At 42.6% G+C, this 21,642-nt stretch overlaps 1 protein-coding gene across 11 annotated transcripts in view; it reads left to right on the top strand.

Annotated features, from left to right (window-relative positions):
* The window catches only part of DACH1 (dachshund family transcription factor 1), a 354,384-nt gene that overhangs the window by 301,235 nt on the left and 31,507 nt on the right, over positions 1–21,642 (top strand). For all 11 annotated transcript variants that reach the window (XM_083610651.1, XM_083610650.1, XM_083610659.1 and 8 more), the window contains 2 exons: positions 2,891–3,042; positions 18,538–18,685. In XM_083610651.1, coding sequence (XP_083466777.1) covers positions 2,891–3,042; positions 18,538–18,685 — 300 coding nt within the window. The remainder of the gene's footprint in view (positions 1–2,890; positions 3,043–18,537; positions 18,686–21,642) is intronic.

Below are 21,642 nucleotides of genomic sequence, written 5' to 3'. Positions count from 1 at the left end.
AATGAATGCAATTCAGTACCATTTTAGGAATGCTTAGGTTATTTTTTGCTTCTGATTGGAGGAAAGAATGTAAGAGAACCTTCACAAGCATTGCAGTGAATGTAGCAGCAATGTTTAAAGTTACTAACAATTATGTACTCGTTTAAAGGCTTGTATATACTTGTAGGGTTAACAGAAAGCACTAAACCGTGGTTTAGCATGATGTGCGTGAGTCCCTGTGGGTTCAGGTGCTTCCATTTCCTTCAAGAGGGTGAATAAACCAGGATTCAGTTTCTCCTGGCTTAGCCTTACATGTGAACCCGGAATTGTGATTTACAATAAACTCTAGTTTGTTTCATCAAGCCAGCTTCATAATCCATGGCTTGAAGTTGGTCTTCAGTGAAAGCCAGGGATCTGTGAAAGGGTGGAGCTGGGGGTGTGAGCCAGGCACTTTGCACAGGCCCCTTTCTGCTCATTCATTTAGTGTTAAACTATGGCTTCTAACTACATGTGCTTGTAGTCATTGACAAAGTGAAGCAAGTATTTTGCAGGAGTGTTCAAAGCATGCTGGGAAAAAGCAGGTTTGTGCAATTAAAGTGCTCTGTCACCTTAGCACAACAAACTAATTTTTACAAAGAAATTGACCATTTGCAGGTAGGAAAGTGAGAAGAAAATACATTGGAAAATGTGGGACAAATTTATTAATGGGAAAATGTCTAAACATGCTGCAAGCAAATCTGAATGAATGCAGGGTGAATGTTCATTGTAGTATATGAACCCAATAAGCAAAACATAGCAAAGGCTCAAAAAAGACCAAGCATATCTAACCCCTGTGTAATGTTTGTACAAGCATATCAGGATAAATGCTGAATAAACCTATTGTATGGAGGAGCCTGTAATGAATCTGTGTGAGCATCCAACTTACAGGGTGACAGATACCACTCTTTCTAATGCATGCCAACGGTATTGTTGCAAAAACATGGCCACAAAGCAACAAGAAGGAGGTACCTGCATGCTCTAGGTGATGTATGCTCTAGTACAACAAAATCAGGGCATGGAAGAGGGATTCCAAGAAAGACTTAGAATCCAGTAGTGCAGATGCGGGGCATGCTGGATCCACACTGCTGCTTTGCCTTTACGATCTGTTCAAATCAGAGGCTGTGCGGCAGCTTTCAATAACCAATGCATAGGTTCCTGCCAGAGGCAGGGCAAAAGAATCAGGAAGAAAAATGAGAAGAAAGAGGCAAGGCAACAGGCAGAAGGGGGTGCTGGAAGGAGCAAGGAGGAGACAGTGGAGGCAGCTGGGAGTAATTGGAGGATGAACAACAGAACAGAGCTTATTCTTGAGCAAGAGAGTTCTCCTTCTCTCCTCCCACAATGGGGCAACTCCTTACCTCCAAAGTTGGCTGGGGGGGGTACGGGAAAACCCCCCAGCTTGTTGGGGAGGAGAGGGAGGTCGTTCCTCCTGGCAAGCTGCTATGCTTTTATGACACTGAATTCCTCCCTTGATTTTTATACAGTGTTGCACGGTTTAATCTCATATACAAATCAGGGGCAGAATGCAGGTGGCGCTGTGGTTTAAACCATAGTGGCTAGGACTTGCCGATCAGAAGGTCAGCGGTTTGAATCCCAGCGACAGGGTGAGCTCCCGTTGCTCGGTCCCTGCGCCTGCCCACCTAGCAGTTCGAAAGCACGTCAAAGTGCAAGTAGATAAATAGGTACCGTTCTGGCGGGAAGGTAAACGGTGTTTCTGTGTGCTGCTCTGGTTCACCAGAAGCGGCTTAGTCATGCTGGCCAAATGACCTGGAAGCTGTATGCCGGCTCCCTCGGCCAATAAAGTGAGACGAGCGCCGCAACCCCAGAGTCGGCCACGACTGGACCTAATGGTCAGGGGTCCCTTTACCTTTACTTTACAAATCAGGGGCATATTCAGCAACATTTTTCAAAGCCTTTCCTTAGATTGTGGAAGAGAGACAAGGCAACTGCAATATTATGATGAAGTATATAGAAAACCTCCAAAGTTGCCAGTGGACCTTACGTACATACCTACACATAGAGTGGAGAAAAAATATGTTAAATGTATTACTTTCTAAGAGTAATTAAAATACGTAACTTTGGGGGGTTGTGGTTTTTTGGTTTTTAACACTCAGTCTTAATACAGATTCCAGTGGAAATATTGCCATGCATAGTTACACCTGCATGAATGTTCCCATTCATGAGGCCCCCACTCAAGAGATGATTGGCACTTTTGGGACCAGGAGAATGGGAGAGATATCTGGAAATGATTCCCCAACGTCCAGCATAGTTGTTGGAGCTGACAGCAGCATTCATCTATCCAGCAACGTGTGTGCAGGACCATTGGGTGTGTGTCCCCATAGCTGCTTGCCCCCTTTATGTGTGTGTGTGTGTGTGTCCATGGAAGTTTATTTTTACATGCACTTCCTAAATCAAGGAGATGGTTGATTATGGGTTAACTAATTGAGAATCATCTTCGCATAAAACACACTGCTGCAATATAAAATATGTATCATCCTCGGAAATATTCTATTGTCAATCCAAATAGTGCACAGACTAAAATGAGATAATTGGGAAGGTACCCATAAAGTCAGCCTAAATATATTATCACAAGTATATGTGAGATAATATTTGTTTTAAAAAGATTCTATGGCACTGTAAACTCAGTCTCATTAGAGACTGCATTTAAAAGGCTTATAAAGTTACTCATTAATGTTATCTTGTTGTATCTCCACAGCTTTTTCATTAAAGAAAATTCAGCAGAAAGCATTTTCTCCTGATAGCAGGAACCAATTTGCAATAAATGTTCTGGAAACCACTAGGGAAGCCATTACTGAGGTCTAATAAAAACAGACAAGCGTAACTTGTTCTATATTTTTGTTTCAATCACATACAGATGAGACCCCGCTCTCCACACCAACCGCAAGAGACAGCCTTGACAAACTTTCGCTAACTGGGCATGGGCAGCCGCTACCTCCAGGTTTTCCATCTCCTTTTCTATTTCCTGATGGATTGTCCTCCATAGAAACCCTTCTGACTAACATCCAGGTAGGCCTTCCTTGCAGATCAGTGTAAAACAATACAGATAAAACAGCGAACTGTCGACATTAATACAATCAGTTGAGCTTTAACTAGTTCATAAGACTGTGGAAAATTCTTTCAGGAATTTAAAGTATTAAAGGCAGCACAGTAATCAAATGAGTTTATAAAACCATCTAAATGCAGTACATAAAATACGGCTTATAATGCTGAACTGATGCAGAGTTAGATGAAAGTGGCTCCGGTATTTTATCTAAAATGCTTTTTCTATTACTCAGTAATGATTTGTAGTGATCTGTTTAACTTTCTTGATGGTGCTAAATAGAGAAAACCTGCTAAAATAAATAGTTATTTTAAACTGAACTAATGCCAAGGTGGAAATGACATGTTAATCTATGGAAAATATGCCTTAATATAAAAGACATTAATAAGAAAAGCATTTCTGTTACAAATAAGCTCATTTCAGTACTATCTTCAAAGAATAGACTTCAAAGGGCATTACAAAATTTTCTGCAGATTTCCTTTGCAGCAGTCAGCTTGTCTATTGTATGTATACTGCAGTCTGACTTGAACATTATTCAGGGTTTTGACTAGCAATATTACAGGGCATGCTAGTATGGTTGAGATTAGGTGGAGAAAAAGAAGGGGCTTACCCACAAGTATACTGATCATGCATATGGCTGGTGGAATTTCTGCCACCGCTAGGCTCTGTGTTGCATTTATCAACAGCCGTGTGCAAAAATAAAAAATGGAGCCTTCTCAATACTCCTTCCAGCTGTGTCTTCTGTGTATAAACCTTCAAATGGAATCTTTGTGAAAGTTCCTCCCGGTACAAATAACAGAAGAGAAGAAACAGTTGTTAGATTAACGAAGAAATAGTAGCGTCAATTCCTTCTTTACTCATTTAAGCAGGTTCATTACATTTAGTGCTGAGCTTCCAAGCTTGGTTCAATCTGTTGAACTGTTAGAAACCTGTTCAGCACATCAGGACCTCCTTTATGCAGGTAGGCAGGAATATATCTAGAGCATTAGTGTACTCATAAACCACAAAAAAGTCATGTTATTGTTTGTTTATCCAAAAACAGTAGTGTTATTCTAATCATAAATTTAATCAGATTTTCAGATATGGTGAAAAGAAAGCATGTCATGTGCAACTGATAATTTATTGATACATACAGAATATTCCATGTTTATGTCTCTGAAGCAATGATAGCAATCATAAGTCTGTTTTATTGCATACCACCATGATGTTTTTAATGAGTTGACAGTTTAGAAGTATATCTATAGAGGTTAAAAAAGCTTAGTCTTCTTATGTGTCTACTCAGAAAAAAATCTCATTGGGTTTCATGGGTCTTATTGGAGCCTAAGACCTGCTTCTGAATAAACATGTATAGTATTTGACTGCAACGTGTGAAGAGTATGGTTTTGATAATTTCTTATGGTTTAGCCTTATTTATCATTTTCTTAGAGCTAAATATTACTGGAGCTTTTTTTTAGTGTCATACTATGACTTGCATGAGACGTGGGTGGCGCTGTGGGTTAAATCACAGAGCCTAGGACTTGCCGATCAAAAGTCAGCGGTTCAAATCCCTGCAACGGCGTGAGCTCCCGTTGCTCGGTCCCTGCTCCTGCCCACCTAGCAGTTCGAAAGCATGTCAAAGTGCAAGTAGATAAATAGGTACAGCTCCAGCAGGAAGGTAAACGGTGTTTCCGTGCGCTGCTCTGGTTTGGCAGAAGCGGCTTAGTCATGCTGGCCACATGACCCGGAAGCTGTACGCCGGCTTCCTCGGCCAATAAAGTGAGATGAGCGCCGCAACCCCAGAGTCGGTCACGACTGGACCTAATGGTCAGGGGTCCCTTTACCTATGACTTGCACCCAAAAGTAGGTTCACCACAATTCTCGACTGTGGTGCAATAAGGACCGCTTACATACGTAGGATGGTTAGTGGTGATTGTGCTCTGAGTCCGGGGCAAATTTCTAGCCCCACTTGACTGTTGGGAGATGACACTCTGTCCTCCTCTAGCCGGGCAGATTGCTGGGAGGCTTGTAGTCAAATGGACCTATCACAAGCAAGCTGCATTTGAACAGACCTATCGCAGACAAGCAGGGAGTGGCAGGGCTTCATGGTGGACCTGAGGGAAGACTTCTATCCCTAGTTTTCACTCAGGTCCAGACTGTCAGCTCAGTCAGACCTGGATTCCCCATCCTCCTAGCCTATGTTTCATATGGCCCTGCACAAAGGTGGGTGGGCAGGTTCTGAGTATGACCTTGCTATGGAAATATTTGGTCACTGTATTGGGGCCAGGGAGGAATTTGCTGCAGAAAAATCAAGCCCGCCTGGAAGGTTTTGCCTACCATATAGCAATTGTCACAACTTGTTGGCAGATGAGGCATTGCATCCTTAGTCTAGGTGGGGTGGGGGGGGAATTGGGAACTTTCATGAGACAGGGGTACCCCATTAAAGGGGTCTAGGGGGAGGTGCTTCTGCCTGGAAGCCCAGTTGGGGGTCAGTGGGCCATGACAACCCCCAAGATGGCAATCCTGAAGGGGTCGCCCCTGTCTGGGAGAGCCTTTACTCAGGATCAACACTGCAAAACAACCAGCTGTCACGCTGGTTGATTCAGGATAAATACCCAAAGCCTACTTACATATGTAATCAAAAAAACTGGCCCCCAATGTTGTGTGGTGGTTCCACGCTTAGTGCTCCTTTCCAGAATGGTCATTTTACAGTATGACAGAAACCTACCTGAGCAGGAGCAGCTCAACTGGAAAGGTGGACCTACCACAATAGCCTCTCAGTGGCGGTGACAGTGCCACAGGGAAAGGAAGAGGTGAGGCAGCTTCACTGGCAGGTCCAATCTGGTGCTCCTGCTGGTTTGCCCCCCTCCCCCAGGGCCTCACCTGTCCCACTCCTAGTGAACATCCGTAATACTGCTGCTGGGAGGCTTTTGTTGTAGCTCAGCAATTCAACTGTTACTTGCATCTGAGTATTGGCTGTATTGAAGGCATGGACCCAAGTTCTCCATCCTTTCCTGATCCCTTCCACCTCTGCCTGTGCTAATCAGGCCACAATGTGCCTGAAGTGACAAATATGTGGGTGTTACACACCAGGATCAAATCATGGTTTGTAGCCTTGGCTTGGACTGTTATCCCGTATCATAGTTTGCACGTTCAGATGTCCCCGCAAAATTATGGTTTGATTAGACCAGGAAGTAATATATGAAGCCCTGCATATGAGAGGAAGTGACAGCTTTTCACTCATGCACCAAATCATGATTTGAATTATTATTACGTATTCAAATGCATCTTGTGTGGTTGATTATGTAGTCTCTGCAGCTCTGTCCATTTATTAGTAGGAAAACGGGGAAAATTGTATCCATTTTTAAACTAGGGTTGGGTTGCAAGATTTAATCATAGATTAATCAGCTAAAGCTTCAAAAGATTATCTCTGCAAGTTCATTTTAATCAGGGAGGGCAAATTTTAATTGATGGGCTGCAAGTTCAGGGCATGCCTGCTCTTTGGAGCCCAGTACTCACTGATATGGCAGACCTGAGCCTGGGGTCTAGCTACCTCTTAAGCCTGCTGGCAAAGGCTCACATGAGGAAATCCTTGTTCATACAGAGAATTTTCTTCCACTTTCAAAATTAGCATATCAAGCAGGCTAGGTGAATATCTCTTCTCCTGCGCATGTTTAACATTTCTATCTGATTTATTTACAAGAACAAGAATGCCATAATGTGAATCCCCAGCAGAAGTGTGAAGTCGTATAAATAGGGCCCAGCTGAAAGGCACCCCCTTCATTTTGCCACCCCATTTGCAAGTAGTAAAACAGAGGGGGGTGTTTCAATAGCATTTGGGAAAGACATTTATAGGCTGAGGCAAACTATATTCATTGCCCTCACCAAGGGAAGAACCCCAGAGACCACTGACTGGTAGTCACCCTTTTTTCCACCCAAATCCCCCAAACAATAGCATGTGAAGATAGGGGTTTTGTGGGGGTGGAATTATAGCTGTCATTTCAAGCCAAATTCTAGGCATATCTCTTGAATTTACCATGCCAACAAGAATTAAGCCTTAATGTTAGTTTCTTATTTTAATACAAAATGGAAAAAAATAACAGAAGTAGTATTTTCCCTTGAGTAGCAACTGTTGTTCATTCTACAGTATTTCAGACTTCCTTTGATAGCTTAAAATGCAGTTATATTTAATGTTTTGGCAATTCTTTGCAAATTTATTTAAATCTAAGCAATTAATTAATGGAATAATTGTTTCAAGTCATATAATTGCAAATAGTTGCCAGTACTCTTTTAAACTCTAGAGTTGTACATTATGAGTCAATGGATGAAATAAACAAAGCATTTTAATAATAATAAAAATCAGATGAATTACGTGAACATGAGCTTTTAAAATACAAATAGATTTGTTCATGAACAAAATGGTTCTTCAATTAGGAAAAAGTGTGCAAGATGAAGTCATGTATTAAAAAAAAACCAATGATTGCACTTGCACTTGGGAGTTCCTGTACTGCAACAAGATATGAATATTGCAAAATAATTTGCAAGCATTAGATCAAACAAAAGCTGCAATTTAGCACCGACTGTATTCAGTACCTTTTTTATCTGCCTTCTGCAAACATTTATGAGAATGACATTCTCTTCACCAGAATGCTAATGAGAGTGGAAAGTTACAAGTAGTTGGGTACATCTATCTTACTTCCTGTGTATTTATGTTGGTTGGCGTACAAAATAGCCATGTGTGAGTTATGACAATGAAGCAGTCAGAGAACAGAGAGTGAACAGAGAGTTCAAAATAACGTTTGGTAAGATGGCAAACAAACAATCCATAAGCAGAAGTATTCTCTCTAAAGAGTTTGCTAGGCCATTTAAAATCATGAATTAATTCCCCCCCAAAAAATAACTGATATAGGAAAATACAAAAGCAGTCATTATTGTTGTTTTTGTTGTTTAGTCATTTAGTCATGTCCAACTCTTCGTGACCCCATGGACCAGAGCACGCCAGGCACTCCTGTCTTCCACTGCCTCCCGCAGTTTGGTCAGATGCCTTTGTCCATGGAGTTTTCTTGGCAAGGATACTGAAGTGGCTTGCCGGTTCCTGCTCCAGGTGGATCACGTTTGGTCAAAACTCTCCACTATGACCTGTCCATCTTGGGTGGCCCTGCACGGCATAGCTCATAGCTTCGCTGAGTTATTCAAGCCCCTTCGCCACAGCAAGGCAGTGATCCATGAAGCCATTATTAATATTATGTATTTCTAGGAATTTATACTCTGCCTCTCAATGTGTTTCCATGGTGGATTACAGCAAATAAAAAATAAAGTACATGGGTGGATTTCAATGGGTATTGTTCCGCTGACAGAAAATAATGTTTTAAATTGTTTTTAATATTGTTTTTGGGTGTATTGGGTGTTAGGGGAGGGATATAAATAATAAATTATTAAATTATATTATAGTACCTCTGGTAGGGGCACATCGTGCTTCTTCTGGGGTAGTTTATCCACCTTTGGTCCCCACCCTGCACTCATATCTCGCTTGTGGCTCCCAGAAACTGCCAGCATGCGACAGTGGCCAGACGCCAGAATCGGCTTCAGCTGTCCGACTAAACCAGGTGAGGGTAGTGGATGGGTCTCAAGTCCTTGGTGAGTTAGGCAGATTGAGCAGACGAGACCAATAGTGGACCCTACTGTCAATATGACAGTTTCTGCATGTGCAACACATCTAGGTGAAGGAAAACTCTGACCCTAAACTTCTGGAGTAAACGCTACACAAATCTGGAGTGGAGTCCCTAAGACGGTTGGATGGTGCCTTGTACGCCTACTTCTAGCAACTCCTGCAGCCAAGCTGGTGCCAAACGTCTTGCTCTGCTTTCCTTTGAACCACATCAGCAAGGCCAAGGGGGTGGGTCTTGTTGTCTGGGCAGCCCAGGACCTCCAGACACACAGCCCAGGCTTGCACCCTGGGTAGGTCACTTCGGTGCTGCTATTTTTTTTTTTTTTAATAATATTTATTACTTTTAAAAGTTACAAAAAAGTAGAAGAAAAAGAGAAAAAGACAAAAAAGAGAAAAGAAAGAAAAAACAAAAAAGAAGAAAGGCCAAAACTACAATACAATATATAAACAATACAAACCCAACCTAAACCCATTAAACTAGACACATAAATAAAGCAAAACAAAAACAATTTAAAAACATCCCTCCTTTTCCATACTCTGTCCTTCATTCCCTTGTTTCCTCAACTTCCTCACACCTCCCTTTTTGTATCCCACTTCTAGTACTTGTTTCAGCAAATCCTTTCCATCTTTCTCTATTTTCTATCATATTATAAATAACATATTCTTTAACCTTATTTCCCATTAAGGGTAAATTACTTATATGCACCTAACTTCTTATAGCATTTCTGCTAAATCCATAAAATATCATTCCACCATTTTTCTAACAGTCATTACTTTAACAATATTTCTAAATAAACCCTTTAAATTTTCCAGTAATCTTCCACTATCTCCTCTCCCTGGCTTCGGATTCTGCCAGTCCTTTCCATCAGTTCCATATAGTCCATCAACCTGGTGATCTTATGTCCGAGGCTCTTAAATCTTTTCCAAGTCCCTTCTGCAGATCTTCTTCATATTCTTTAATGCTCAGGAGCAAATCTCGGGAAAACTCCAACCTAGCAATACTTTTGTTCCTTCTGGACAGTTCAGCCAGATTTCCAAAGTTAGAAGTAAAGTCCATAAAGAGTTTCAGGACGTATTTCAGGATTCCTCCAATTCTAGAGGCCCCCAAAACTTCAGGCTCCTCCAAACCCAAGTCCATGTCCCAAAAGTCAGTCAATCCCTGGATAGAGGGTTCTTTCCAACTTTCCTTCTTCAATCCAAGCCGGGATCCAAACCTCAAAATTTGACTTTTGCTAGGTTCAATCATGAAAGACCTCAATTTATAATCCTCAATTTGCTTCTGAGAAATTAAGGATCCCGCTTGTACTACTTTTGGTTTCACAACATCAGCTTTCTCCTTTTCCTCCACCATTTGTCCGACCAAGATATGTTCCTGTGCCAAATCCTGAATTGTTTCTGTATTGGTACTCACTTTTTGACTCAAATTAGTCACTTTCTGTTCCAAGTTGTCAATTTTAAAGATCGTGTCATCTGTCTTTTTATGGAGCTGCTCCAGCGAGTAGTTTATCTTGTATAATACAGTCACAATAGCTTCTCCTATCAACATTTTGAATGGTCCAAGGTCAGTCTCTGGTTCTCAGAATCCTTATCTTGTAGCTGGAGATTTCCCTGTTACACTCCTGTAACAGTTTCACATGCTCCCTCTAGAGGGAAACAGTCTCCACTTCCGGGTTGGCACCTCCGGCAATGGCGGAGCTCCTCCGATCGGGAGGAACTTGCTCCGTGAAAAGCAGGGTCTGACCGCCACGGTGAAGGCAGAGACCCATAGAAATCACAGGCAGGAGAAGCCTGTGAACTTGGGATTCGGCCGGCACCCTTTGCGCCTCCCCTACTCGCGGGGAAACCCTGTTTTGGGGATCCGGAGCGACGTGGGGTGAGCGGCGCGGTGCTTTGAATCGACCGCTTCTTTCACGGAGTGAAGCCGCATTGCTGCTGCCGGAGAGCGCTGACTTTTTCCTGTGGACAATTGAATTTTAAATGACTACCTGTGAGTAGAACGGAAAATTGGATCTTGAAATACTTTAATTTGGCACCGAAGCGGGAAGGTTTTAAACAGGAAGTCCGCCTTCCGCTTTTGTAAATAGATTGAAGCAAAGACGCTACAAGCTAAAGTCTTTGAAAGCTTTTGACAAAGGATTAAATTTCCACCGGACAAAAATATATAACCCCCCTTGGAAGCAGGAGAAGAGGGGGGAAGTTTTAGATCTAGTGTGCCTGCAGGAGAGAGTGAAAATCAAATTGCCACTGCTCTGAACCTGGAAAAGGGCTGCCAGATGACGTTCGGGGAATGTTCATTGACAGAACGGATTTGACAGCTAGTTAAAATAAGAAAGACACTCTTTCCATTGTCCTCTTCTGCGTTTAAAAATGGAGGAAAAAGTAACCGAAAATTGAAACTATTGTTATTTGCTCGAGTCGTGCTTGAAAGAATTGATACACTTCGGTGCTGCTAAGACCATGGTTTGACTACATCCTCGGAAGTGCACTCCATTATTTCTCAAGACAGATGGATGGCAACAGTATGGTTTTAATGTAACCCACCCTGGTACCTTAGGGTGAAGGTGAAGAAGAAGAAGAAGAAGAAGAGTGAAATGAGATTGGGTTTTTTTGGGTGGGGGGGAGTTACAGAAGATTGCAAGTAGTGAAGAAATGGCCTAAAACTGCATCCTTCCATATTCCACTTGCAGTTGACTTGCATCAACAGTGTAGCACCCATTGGATACCACTCTTTATGTACTTTCTATATTTAAAACTCTTCTATTCTGCCCTTTGAGATTTCTAGGGTAATAGCTAATAAAAACAAAGAAAAAAACTGTGAAAGGCAGGGATAAAAACAACAATAATAAGGAGAAAATAGATTAAAAGGGTATTTTCCTGATTCCCATGCATCCTATGCATGTTTACATGGGTAGAAGCTCATGGGTATTATGCCCAGGTAAATTACTAGGATGATAGCCTAAATGACATGGGTGTGGGTGCCAGGTGAGTCCCCCTGGGAACTCAACCATTTTTTACACCCACCTCACTTCAAGTAGCAGAGGCAACTGAAGGAGGGCCTTTGAAGAATATTTCAGCATGTGGACAAGTAAAGAAATTTTTTAAAGGAATTAAAAGAGAAAACAATGAAAGCAACACAAATCAGAAGAGCAGTATAAAAGCAGTCAGCAGAGATAAAAGGTGTTTGCCTGGGGCGGAAATGATCTGAAAATGGCAAGGAGGGAACAAGTTCAGATTTATGTTTTTAAAAACCACACCAAATAAAGTGAATATTAATTCCTTTAAGCTGTAAGGTGGGAACATGTGAGCAAGTAAAATAAACCCTTTACAGTTGCATAAAGCAGGGAGGAGCATTTGGATAGGAGAAACAGCAAGAGGAAGAGTGCTTCCCTGTCCTGTGTTTTTCTGCTGCAATTCTGCATTTGCCAGGCTAAATGCATATCTGAACCTCTCTTTTAGGGCAAAAAAGTTTTGGGGAACAGTTGCAGAGCACTTGTTCTGCACTCTTGTCACCCTTCTCCCTAAACTGCTTATTCCCAAGTGATTGGCAGATGGGGGTTTGTGGTAAGCAGTTGTACATAATATATTGCTCTGCCCTAGGTGCGTAAGAAATACGCTTTTTTATCCTCAGTGCATCCCAGTACGTCCTAGTCGCATTAGTGGTACGGCCAGTTGTGGAGCTTCATGCTCTGGCACCGGGGGGGCGGAGAGCAGGCAGGGCTGGCACGCGTCCCGGGTGTGAGGCACTCCGCCTGCAGGGGTGTGGCACCCAGCGCAGGGGGCAGCCGTGATGGCACCCCACAGGGATTGCATTGCTGGGGGTGGTGCGCTCTGTCAGGAGCTCAGCCTACACTTGAATAGGACCCTGGCAGAGACACATGCCCGACTGGCATGTTCCCTCCCTCCTGGTTGATCATTCGGGAGCTTCAAAAGCTTTCTTCTGCCCAAACATCACAGCGACCGATGCCAACAGACATCGGCACACTTAGGGATTCGCAGAGTCTTCGCAGTTGCATAACAGACCTCAGTAACTCAGCATTTTGGCTAATCTACTTTATTTACATATAAACACATACGGAGCACTGCAACATGGCTCCCTCTCTCTCTAGCATCAGACAGCAAAGAGAAAAAACAAAGGACAATAGTCCCACTTCACTGAACACAGTAACACAAACATCCTGTCTCCGTCACTTCCCACTTTTTGGAGTCAAAACACATGTGATAGACAGCAATCCCATGACTGCAATCATAGAGTAGGAATTCTAACGCTCCTCTTCCTCCGCCAGTGGGCACTGCATAGCAATTCACATTGAGGCCATATTTGGACTCAAGTGCTGGATTGTACCAATTATTCTGAAAGTGTACCCAATTAAGTAGTCGCTTTGAAGGATGAATGAAAGCTATAAATGTGAGTCGGAAAGAAAGTCAAGAAAGAACAGCATTAGACTCTCTTATTATTATTATTATTATTTTAAAAAAACCTTTTGATCAGCAAGCCCAAGAGGCTCAGTGGTTTACACAGTACACTAGAAAGTTTTCTTAAAAGAATAAGTTTAAAGTTGCGGCTTTTGGTTACGTTAGCTGCTTTCACTTTTCTTTCAGCGGAAGGGATCAACCTCCATTTTTAAATCCCTTTCCTTCCCAATTTAAATCCTTTTACTCACGAAATTCCAGAGATTCAAGTCCAATTTTCTTTGGAGGAATTGGCCGCTCGTGATCGCCGGACTCAGAGCTTCATGCTTTGAACGAAGCGAATTGATTCCCAAGTGCTGCCGTCTCCAACCCCGCTCGCACTCGGCGCTCTTTTTAGAGCTTACCGGGGAGCGGGGGAGTCGTTCCCAGCACCCGCAGGAACTCCAGGTCCTCAGAACGCTCGATCTGAGGATTTTTTGGGGTACCACAGCGTTCTAGCGGTTCTCCCCTGCCGTCAAAGCACCGGTGTCCTTTCCATGAAAAGAACTCCTGTCCGCCGTAATTGGGCTGATTGCACTTCACTTTGCGATTTTGGGTGATTGTGCATAGACACCCAAAAACCATGAAACGAATTAAAATAAGCGCAAATAAAAGTTCGTTCGGCTTCTTTCTACGCATATGGAAGCGAAAACAACGCAGGCAACTTGTGCAACTCTTGTAAAACTTATTGTAAACCACAATACTTAGTAACATCATTCTGCACTACTTGTAGGTTCTGGACCTTCTTCCATTTAGATTATTGTAGCTGTAAATATGGCTAAACAGCATGAGTTACTGGTCTATCTCAGTCAGGAATGGCCATAGAAGGCAAACCAGCTGTAAGTGGAAGATTGGCACTACGTGCCTCTGATACCCCCTGGTTACAATGCTGGATGCAGACTGTGAACCTGGTGCTTCAAGGGGTGTGCCACCCCTTCTTGAACCAATTGTTGATCGACTTCACAGACATGTAAATTGCCTATGCAGATTACCTCCATTTTAACAGAAATAGGTCTCAGTTTATTGGCCGTCATCCAGCCCATTACTGCCCCCAAGCTCCAATTCAGCACCTGCATAGCATCACCTGACTTAGATGACAAGGGGAAACAAAGCTGGGTCTCATGCACATATTGGTGGCACCGTACTCCAGATCCAGAGATGACTTTCATCAGCTGCTTCATGTAGATATTAAAGAACACGGAGGACAAAATGGAACCTTTTGGCATCTGATGGTACTAGTGCCAGGTGGTCAAGCATAAGTCCCCCAGTGCTACTCTCTGAAACGAGCCCTGCAGGTAGCAGTGAAGCTGCTATATCTCCAACTTCTCAGCCCAGAGAACAACTCTTAAGACAATACCATGGTTAATGATATTGAAAGCTGTTTGGGGTCATGTGCCTTCTGCCCCTCTCCTGCTAAAGGTCATCAATCAGGACAACCAAGACTTTCAGTGCTATAAACCAGACAAAGCCGGATTAGCTGCTGGTAATGTCTCCCCAGTTATTTCGATAGGGTTTCTCTGCATAATCTCTTTCCAGATTGGGATTAGAGAGTTTTGTGCAAATGGTTTAAAAGTAATGGCCTGTTATGATGCAGCCTTATTACCTTAAAAGAAACCTGACTTTCTTGGTTTTACTACCATTGGTCAACTTCACTGTAAGTCTGTGTCTCCATAAAAGAATATATTTCCCTGTGTTGCTGTCCTGGGCAGTAATCCTAGACCCATTAGGCATTTTAAATGCTCTTGACGTCAGTGAGAGTCAAGCAAGCTACCTGCGCACAGTGTTGTAGTCCTAGTTTGCACCGCATTTTCAATGGTTTGGCAGCACATTGATTTAATATCACGGAAGAGGATTAGCCAAAGTGTCTTGTAAAATCTTTTTTCAATGGGTCTAGAGAGAATTCACACAAATCCAAACAGCCCAGAAATTACTACTATTGTTGATGGCTCAAAGGCATCTGAGGGTCCTAGGGGCTACGTTATTTGCCCCTTCTCTCACGCTGCTACACTGACTATGAGTTAATACCTATTATTTCAGAGTGCATCACATTTGGATTGCCTTTGGCAGCAGTAACATTTTTGCATACGCATCAATTTGGCTCCAAGTGTAATATTTTGGCTGCCCTGCTGATGTGCTGGATATAACTTCTAAAAACGAAAGTTCATTTTCCATAGGTTGTAAGTTGTCCCTAGTGGGTTTCAGAGCCAAAAATGCTAATATTTTTCCAGACATAATGAGCAGCAGTAGACAGTGCATTACCATTAGGAGCATTAGAAGAAAGTGTTTCAAAAATACGTTAGGGGAATAGGGTGGATGAGAAGATGTGGTGCTGAGGCCCAATGAAAATGTAACATGCTCTTAGCAGCTTCACACTTTGCAAAGGTGCTTAACATAAAATTACACCCATCAGTGTTGCAGTTTAGCATTATTCTCCATGTTTATCCATGATTGTTTCATATTTAAAGAACAGCAAAATATTGTGTTTTGTCAGCCAAGGACAATAATAGTTTAATAGTAATTTATTTTCCATTGCTACTGATAATACAACCAATCAACACGTTAAGTGGTGCCAACATTGGCATCTTGCTAAATAAATCTCTAGGCTTTGCGCTGCGAGTACATCTTTCAAAGATAAGTCAACAAGAGCAATCAGAGCAGAAAATTAGAATTTGGTATGTTAGAATTAAAATACAGCTAAACTAAAGTTTTAATTGGGGTGATCTAAAAGGGCACTTGATGTAATGATCTCTTTCATTTGTTACTAATTGTTTGTTCCTGATGAAGAAGAAACATGTACATGAATGTTGCTGATTGAGTAAAGATGGCAGTTGCCATAGCAGCTAGGTTTTATTGTTCAACAAGAAGGGATCGTCAAAATGTAACGGAGGTCTGCTTGTGAGCTTTTGCATTTACTGACACTTTTGCCACTTTTTTTTGGTTATAATTCCACATTGTTTGAAACTACGATCTCAAAAGAGGTCGCTTAAAGAACTAGACTACTGTGTACAGTGCGGCATTTAACCTGGAATGATTTCTGTGTCTTTGTTATTCTGGAAGTAGAATCTCATTTACCTGCGGAGTGCTGAAGGGAGGCTCTCTGGGGTTTCTGAGACAATTCTCTCCCCATCCTACTTGGGAGATGCCAGGGACTGAACCTGGGATCTTTTGCATGCAAACTATGTCCTCTTCCATTGAGCGATAGCTCCTTCCCATAAAAGCTTGTGGCATGTTTCTATAAGTTGTATGTTTCTATTGATTACACTGGTCAACAACAAATTTGTTGTCTGCGTTTTTTCAGTTGATTTAGGACGAATCTGATGCGCTGAATCCAAAAATCACATTGGTTTTGCTCAATCAGGTCAATTTTTTGAGCTATGGCCACATGTGGTTTTTTTAGGGTTTTTTTCACATGTACGCCTGTGTGGAGCATTTTAGAAGACGTTGGTGGGGGTAAAATGCCATGTCGAATAATTGTTTTGATTGGAAATTATTATTTTAATGACAAGAAGTATTCAGGTCCGATAGTTCTGGGTGATTATGTCGAAAAGGGATCAGTTTGAAGTCATAAAACCTCAAAATCTTCCATAAATTGGTGCGGCAAAGCATAAAGTTGGGGGATCAAAACTAAGTTAATGGGGCAGCCGCCCCACGAAGTATCCTGATCTTCAATCAGCACGTCGTCCTGTAGCTCATTGTGATGAAATTCCAGTGCCTATCTTCGGAGAACTGACATTAGTGACAAAGATGCCTCCAGTGTTGAAGGACATAAGAAGAAGTGGTTCTTGAAGATGATGCTCCACATCCATTTTCCCAAAAGGAGTTGAATGATCTAGTTCGCGACCTCAACTTGTCAAAGGACTCTGCCAAACTGTTGGCATCCAGATTGAAGGGGAAAAAACCTCCTCTCTGACAGTGCTCGCGTCAGCTTCTTCCGCAACAGGCATCAAGAGTACCTCCGTTTTTTCTCGGAAGAGAAGGACTTGGTGTACTGTGCAGATATTGCGCAGCTTCTGCTCAAGCTTCGAGTGCCACAGTACGAACCCAAAGATTGGAGACTGTTCATTGACAGCAGCAAGCGATCACTGAAATGTGTTCTGCTACACAACGGCAACCAGTTTGCCTCTATACCCCTGGCTCACTCGAGTACACTGAAGGAGAACTATGAAGTGGTGAAGTATGTGCTGGAGAAAATTGGTTATGATCAGCATAAGTGGTTTATTTGTGTTGACCTGAAGATGGTGAACTTTTTGTTGGAACAACAGTCTGGCTTCACCAAGTACCCATGTTTTCTGTGCATGTGGGATAGTAGGGACCGTGCTCAGCATTACACGAAGAAGGACTGGCCTGTGCGGGAGGAACTGGTGCCTTGCAAAGAAAGGAACGTCATCAATGACCCTCTGGTGGACAGAGACAGAATACTCTTCCCACCGCTGCACATCAAGCTCGGCTTAATCAAGCAGTTCACCAAGGCTCTGGACAAGGATGGTGACTGCTTCATTTACTTGTGCCAGGCTTTTCCAGGATTGACCATGGAGAAGTTGAAAGCTGGCATCTTTGACAGTCCTCAGACCCGTCAGCTCATCAGAGATCCAGAGTTTGGAAACTCAATGAACAAAGTGGAACTGGAAGCATGGAAGGCATTTGTTCTGGTAGTGAAGAACTTTCTTGGCAACAATAAGGCCAGAAACTACGCAGAACTTGTCAACAACATGCTGACTGCTTTCAGAAACCTGGGCTGCAACATGAGCGTCAAGATGCACTACCTATTTTCATATATGGACCAGTTTTCTGAGAACCTGAGTGACGATGAGTGACGAGCAGGGGGAGAGATTCCATCAGGACATGAAAGAGATGGAGACCAGGTATCAGGGTCGCTGGGATGCAGTCATGATGGCTGACTACTGTTGGACTCTGAAGAGAGACCTCCCTACCGCTGAGCATTCCAGGAGTTCCAAGAAACGGAAGTTCAAGCCCTGAAGTTTGAAAAATGGTGAAGCAACATGCAATTTATGTGTACTTACCTTTATCAATGCCCACCATTCAGTTTACAGTAAACCTGACCTGATGGAGAGAAACGGATGCCATTTCCTGATTCAGCAGTGCAAAAATACCCTAAATCAGTTGTAGAAATCTAGACAACATTCAAAAAGTAAAAAATTGTTGCCCAGTGCTATATGAATAAAAGTGTCAAGAGGTTTTGTACTATTTCTGTTGTTTCCCTCTCCACATTGCTGCAACTGTGCTATGATTTGATAACATGTTATAATGTACCAGCAGGTTACTATTGGGATTTTACATAGCTAACAAACATTGATTGGGTAGCTTAATATTTCAGAAGATTACTCCATTGAACTTTGTCTCCCAACAGGGCCTGTTGAAGGTTGCCATAGACAACGCTCGAGCTCAGGAGAAGCAAGTCCAGCTGGAAAAGACAGAGCTGAAAATGGAACTTTTCAGGGAACGAGAACTGAGGGAAACACTTGAAAAACAGTTGGCAGTGGAACAGAAGAACAGAGGTAATGATAATAGAAACATAATCATTTATAGGGTTCATGCATTATCTCAGTTTTCCAAAGATACCATGCCACTATTCACATATGACTTGCCTTAGTTCCCTTGCAAAAGAGTAACTGCCAATGATACAACATATGGTTTCGTATAAAGACCCTTTTTATCTTTAAAAGGTTCCACACAGAAAATTATATCGCTTCAATGCTCAGTGCAAAAATTTCACTGTAGGTTTTAAGTGTAGAAATTTTTCTTGTCTTCACCACAGTCTTGACAGCAGCAAGGTCAAAAGGAATTCACAATGTTTCAGACAGCATATCATGAAAATGGATATTTATATTATTTGATGTAGGTCAATTTTAATTCATTGGCTATTTCCAAAACACGTTTCTAAAAAGGGATATTCAAGTGATTCTTACTTAAATTTTATTATTCTACTTTAGGACCTGACATTTGGTAGTTGCACCTCATAGGTAAAGGGATAAAGTTAGTTTGGAATCATGACACCACAACTGGGGCTAGGTAATCTACATAAAGTTAATGACGAGCAGATTGACATCCCTGGGAAGATTTGTAATGAATCCAGGAGAACTGGATTAATTGCCCAGATGTTCACTGGACAACTGAAAATTAATCATTTCCCCTGGATTAATTATGAATCGGCCAGGCCCCTTTTGTGTCTGATGATATCATCAGGCACTCAAAAGGAACTTGGAGGCTTTCCTGGACTCTTGCTGACCAAATCAGGCCCTCTTCCTTCTCCCCATTCATGTGTTCTCATGGGTGTTGTGGGTATAGAAAGGAAAAGCACTGCTAGGGATGGTAGAGATTGTCAGGAGGCACTAAGAGTTCCTGCACATTGCTGTAGATTCTGGAGCAAAACCCAAAGAAGAAATATTACACCACTTCTGAAAAAAATGAGACTCTATAGGAAGGAAGTATTGCAGTTTGGAGAAGGCCTTACTATGTGCCCTTGCTGTTCAAATTGGGTTGTTTGCTAGCATGGCCAAGAGAATACTGTTAGGTAATCTTAAAAGCAAATCAAGGTTGCAGAGCAGAAACCCTGGGTGGATGACCAAAACTCTTTGTTAAACCTCATTCACCATTTTTTTAATAGCACCAATCTGCTGCTGACATTTAGTAGACCCCTTTTAAAGATCACGATAAATTTCAAAATGATTCTAGTTAAAAAGGGGGAAATAGGTTTTAGTAGTATCACATTCCAAAAACATAGTTTAACACACATACACAAAAACCACTATTGGGATTCGTTGGTCCTCACAATGTTAACGAAAGGGAAAGCAAAAGAGAAATAACGACAAAATGCCTAGGTGAAATACTGGGCTCATAGCAAATAATGGAAGGGGTCCAGTGTACCCCAGTACCTTAAAAGGATTCTCTCCCCCACCCCTAATAACATTAGAAATAATCAGTGCAATTGTAAGGCAGCTCAAGACTTCTAAGAAAACCATAGGGCTTCTCAGTTTTTCACCTGTTCAACTTGTATGGTAGAGCACACTTGCAATCTAGTCATGGGCTGAGGGTGGTCTGTATGTTCAGGGATTGAAATTACGCTGTTATCCACTGCCTCTTGAAGTTTGGTCTGACGGAATCAATCCCTCACTGCAGTGATGGGGCTCCTATTAAAATTTTCTGCCCTTGGAGACGGATTCCAAAATGTTCCTGAATGCTGGGGGGGGGGGGGGACGAGGGGGTCCTGCAGCCAGCGCTGGCAGTTCTACTGAGGGCCTAATAATGCTATGGAATTGCAAAGCATGGTAGGGCATAGACCCAATTGCACATTCTCTGAAATTGCGGAGCCCCAGCAGCCCCTAGATTTACCAGAGAGCTACAGGCAATGAAACAGGTGCAGAGATAGCTGGCGCACAAGCGGTACGAGTCTTGTTGTGATAGTGACTGAACATGCATAAGAGCACATAATCCTGCCTACTGCATAGTGGGAAAGCTGGCAGAGAAGGCCTACTTTGCCACCTCCATTGCTCCCTCAGGTAGCCATTTAGTGGAGGTTTTCCAAGTGATAAGAGGGATAAGAGTCTTGAAGCCCTCGGTGGCCCACTGGATGGTTTTGCAAGGCACTTTGAGATCAAAAACACCCATTTCCAAGTAGACTTGAGTGCCACCATTGATGCAATGTCTATTACCATATCCAGTGCACCATCATGTCTGATACTGTGGGATCAGTTTCAGGTACTAATGCCTGAGGATGTGGACATGGCTCTTGCAGCTGTGCAGCCAACTCCACGCTCTCTCAACCAATGTCCATCACAGCTGGCTTGTGTCGGCTGTGGAGGGTTTACTGGCTAGATCCAGGGTGTGGTGAATGCTTTGCTTTGTGATGGGGTGGTCCCTGATCCCTTGAAGGAGGTGGTGGTTTTTGCCAGAGATTTTTGCCAACTACCACTCAAGTCAGCAATATACTTTTTGGGGGGCAAGGTCGTCATTTCACCTGCAGTTACTGTTGAATCATTCTAGGTTGGCTTCAGGACCAATTTTAGAACAGAATGAGGCCACTCCTGCTTGTGGGGTTAGTTTCAGGCACGAACATTGGGTGGCCGTGCTTCTACCGGCTGGCACAGGGAGGTGTTAAAAGGCACCATTCTCCCCTGTTCTATTTTATGTCCAGATAAAGTTGCATGGAGAAGTCATCAGGAAATTTGAGATTCACCAGTATGCTGATCTGATCATGCCCAACTATTTCTCTGCAATATCTGATTCAGGAAAGGCACTTCATATCCTAAGCCAGTGCTTGGATGCACTCATAGGCAGGCTGAAGTTACAAAATCCTGACAGGATGGAATTGTGTACAGCTCTGCCTGGGGTTGCACATTTTCTGAATGAGCAGGTGCATAGTTTAGGGACTGCTCACAGGTCCATCACCGTCAGTAGAGGCCCAGGTGAACTCAGTAGCTAAGAGTGCTCATTACCAGATTCAGTTGGCATGCAC

Source organism: Podarcis filfolensis (genome assembly GCF_964270895.1).
Source record: "Podarcis filfolensis genome assembly, chromosome: 4".
In the NCBI taxonomy this organism is placed as follows: domain Eukaryota; kingdom Metazoa; phylum Chordata; class Lepidosauria; order Squamata; family Lacertidae; genus Podarcis; species Podarcis filfolensis.
Note: the sequence above shows the minus strand (reverse complement) of the source record. Positions and strands in the feature narration are given on the sequence as shown.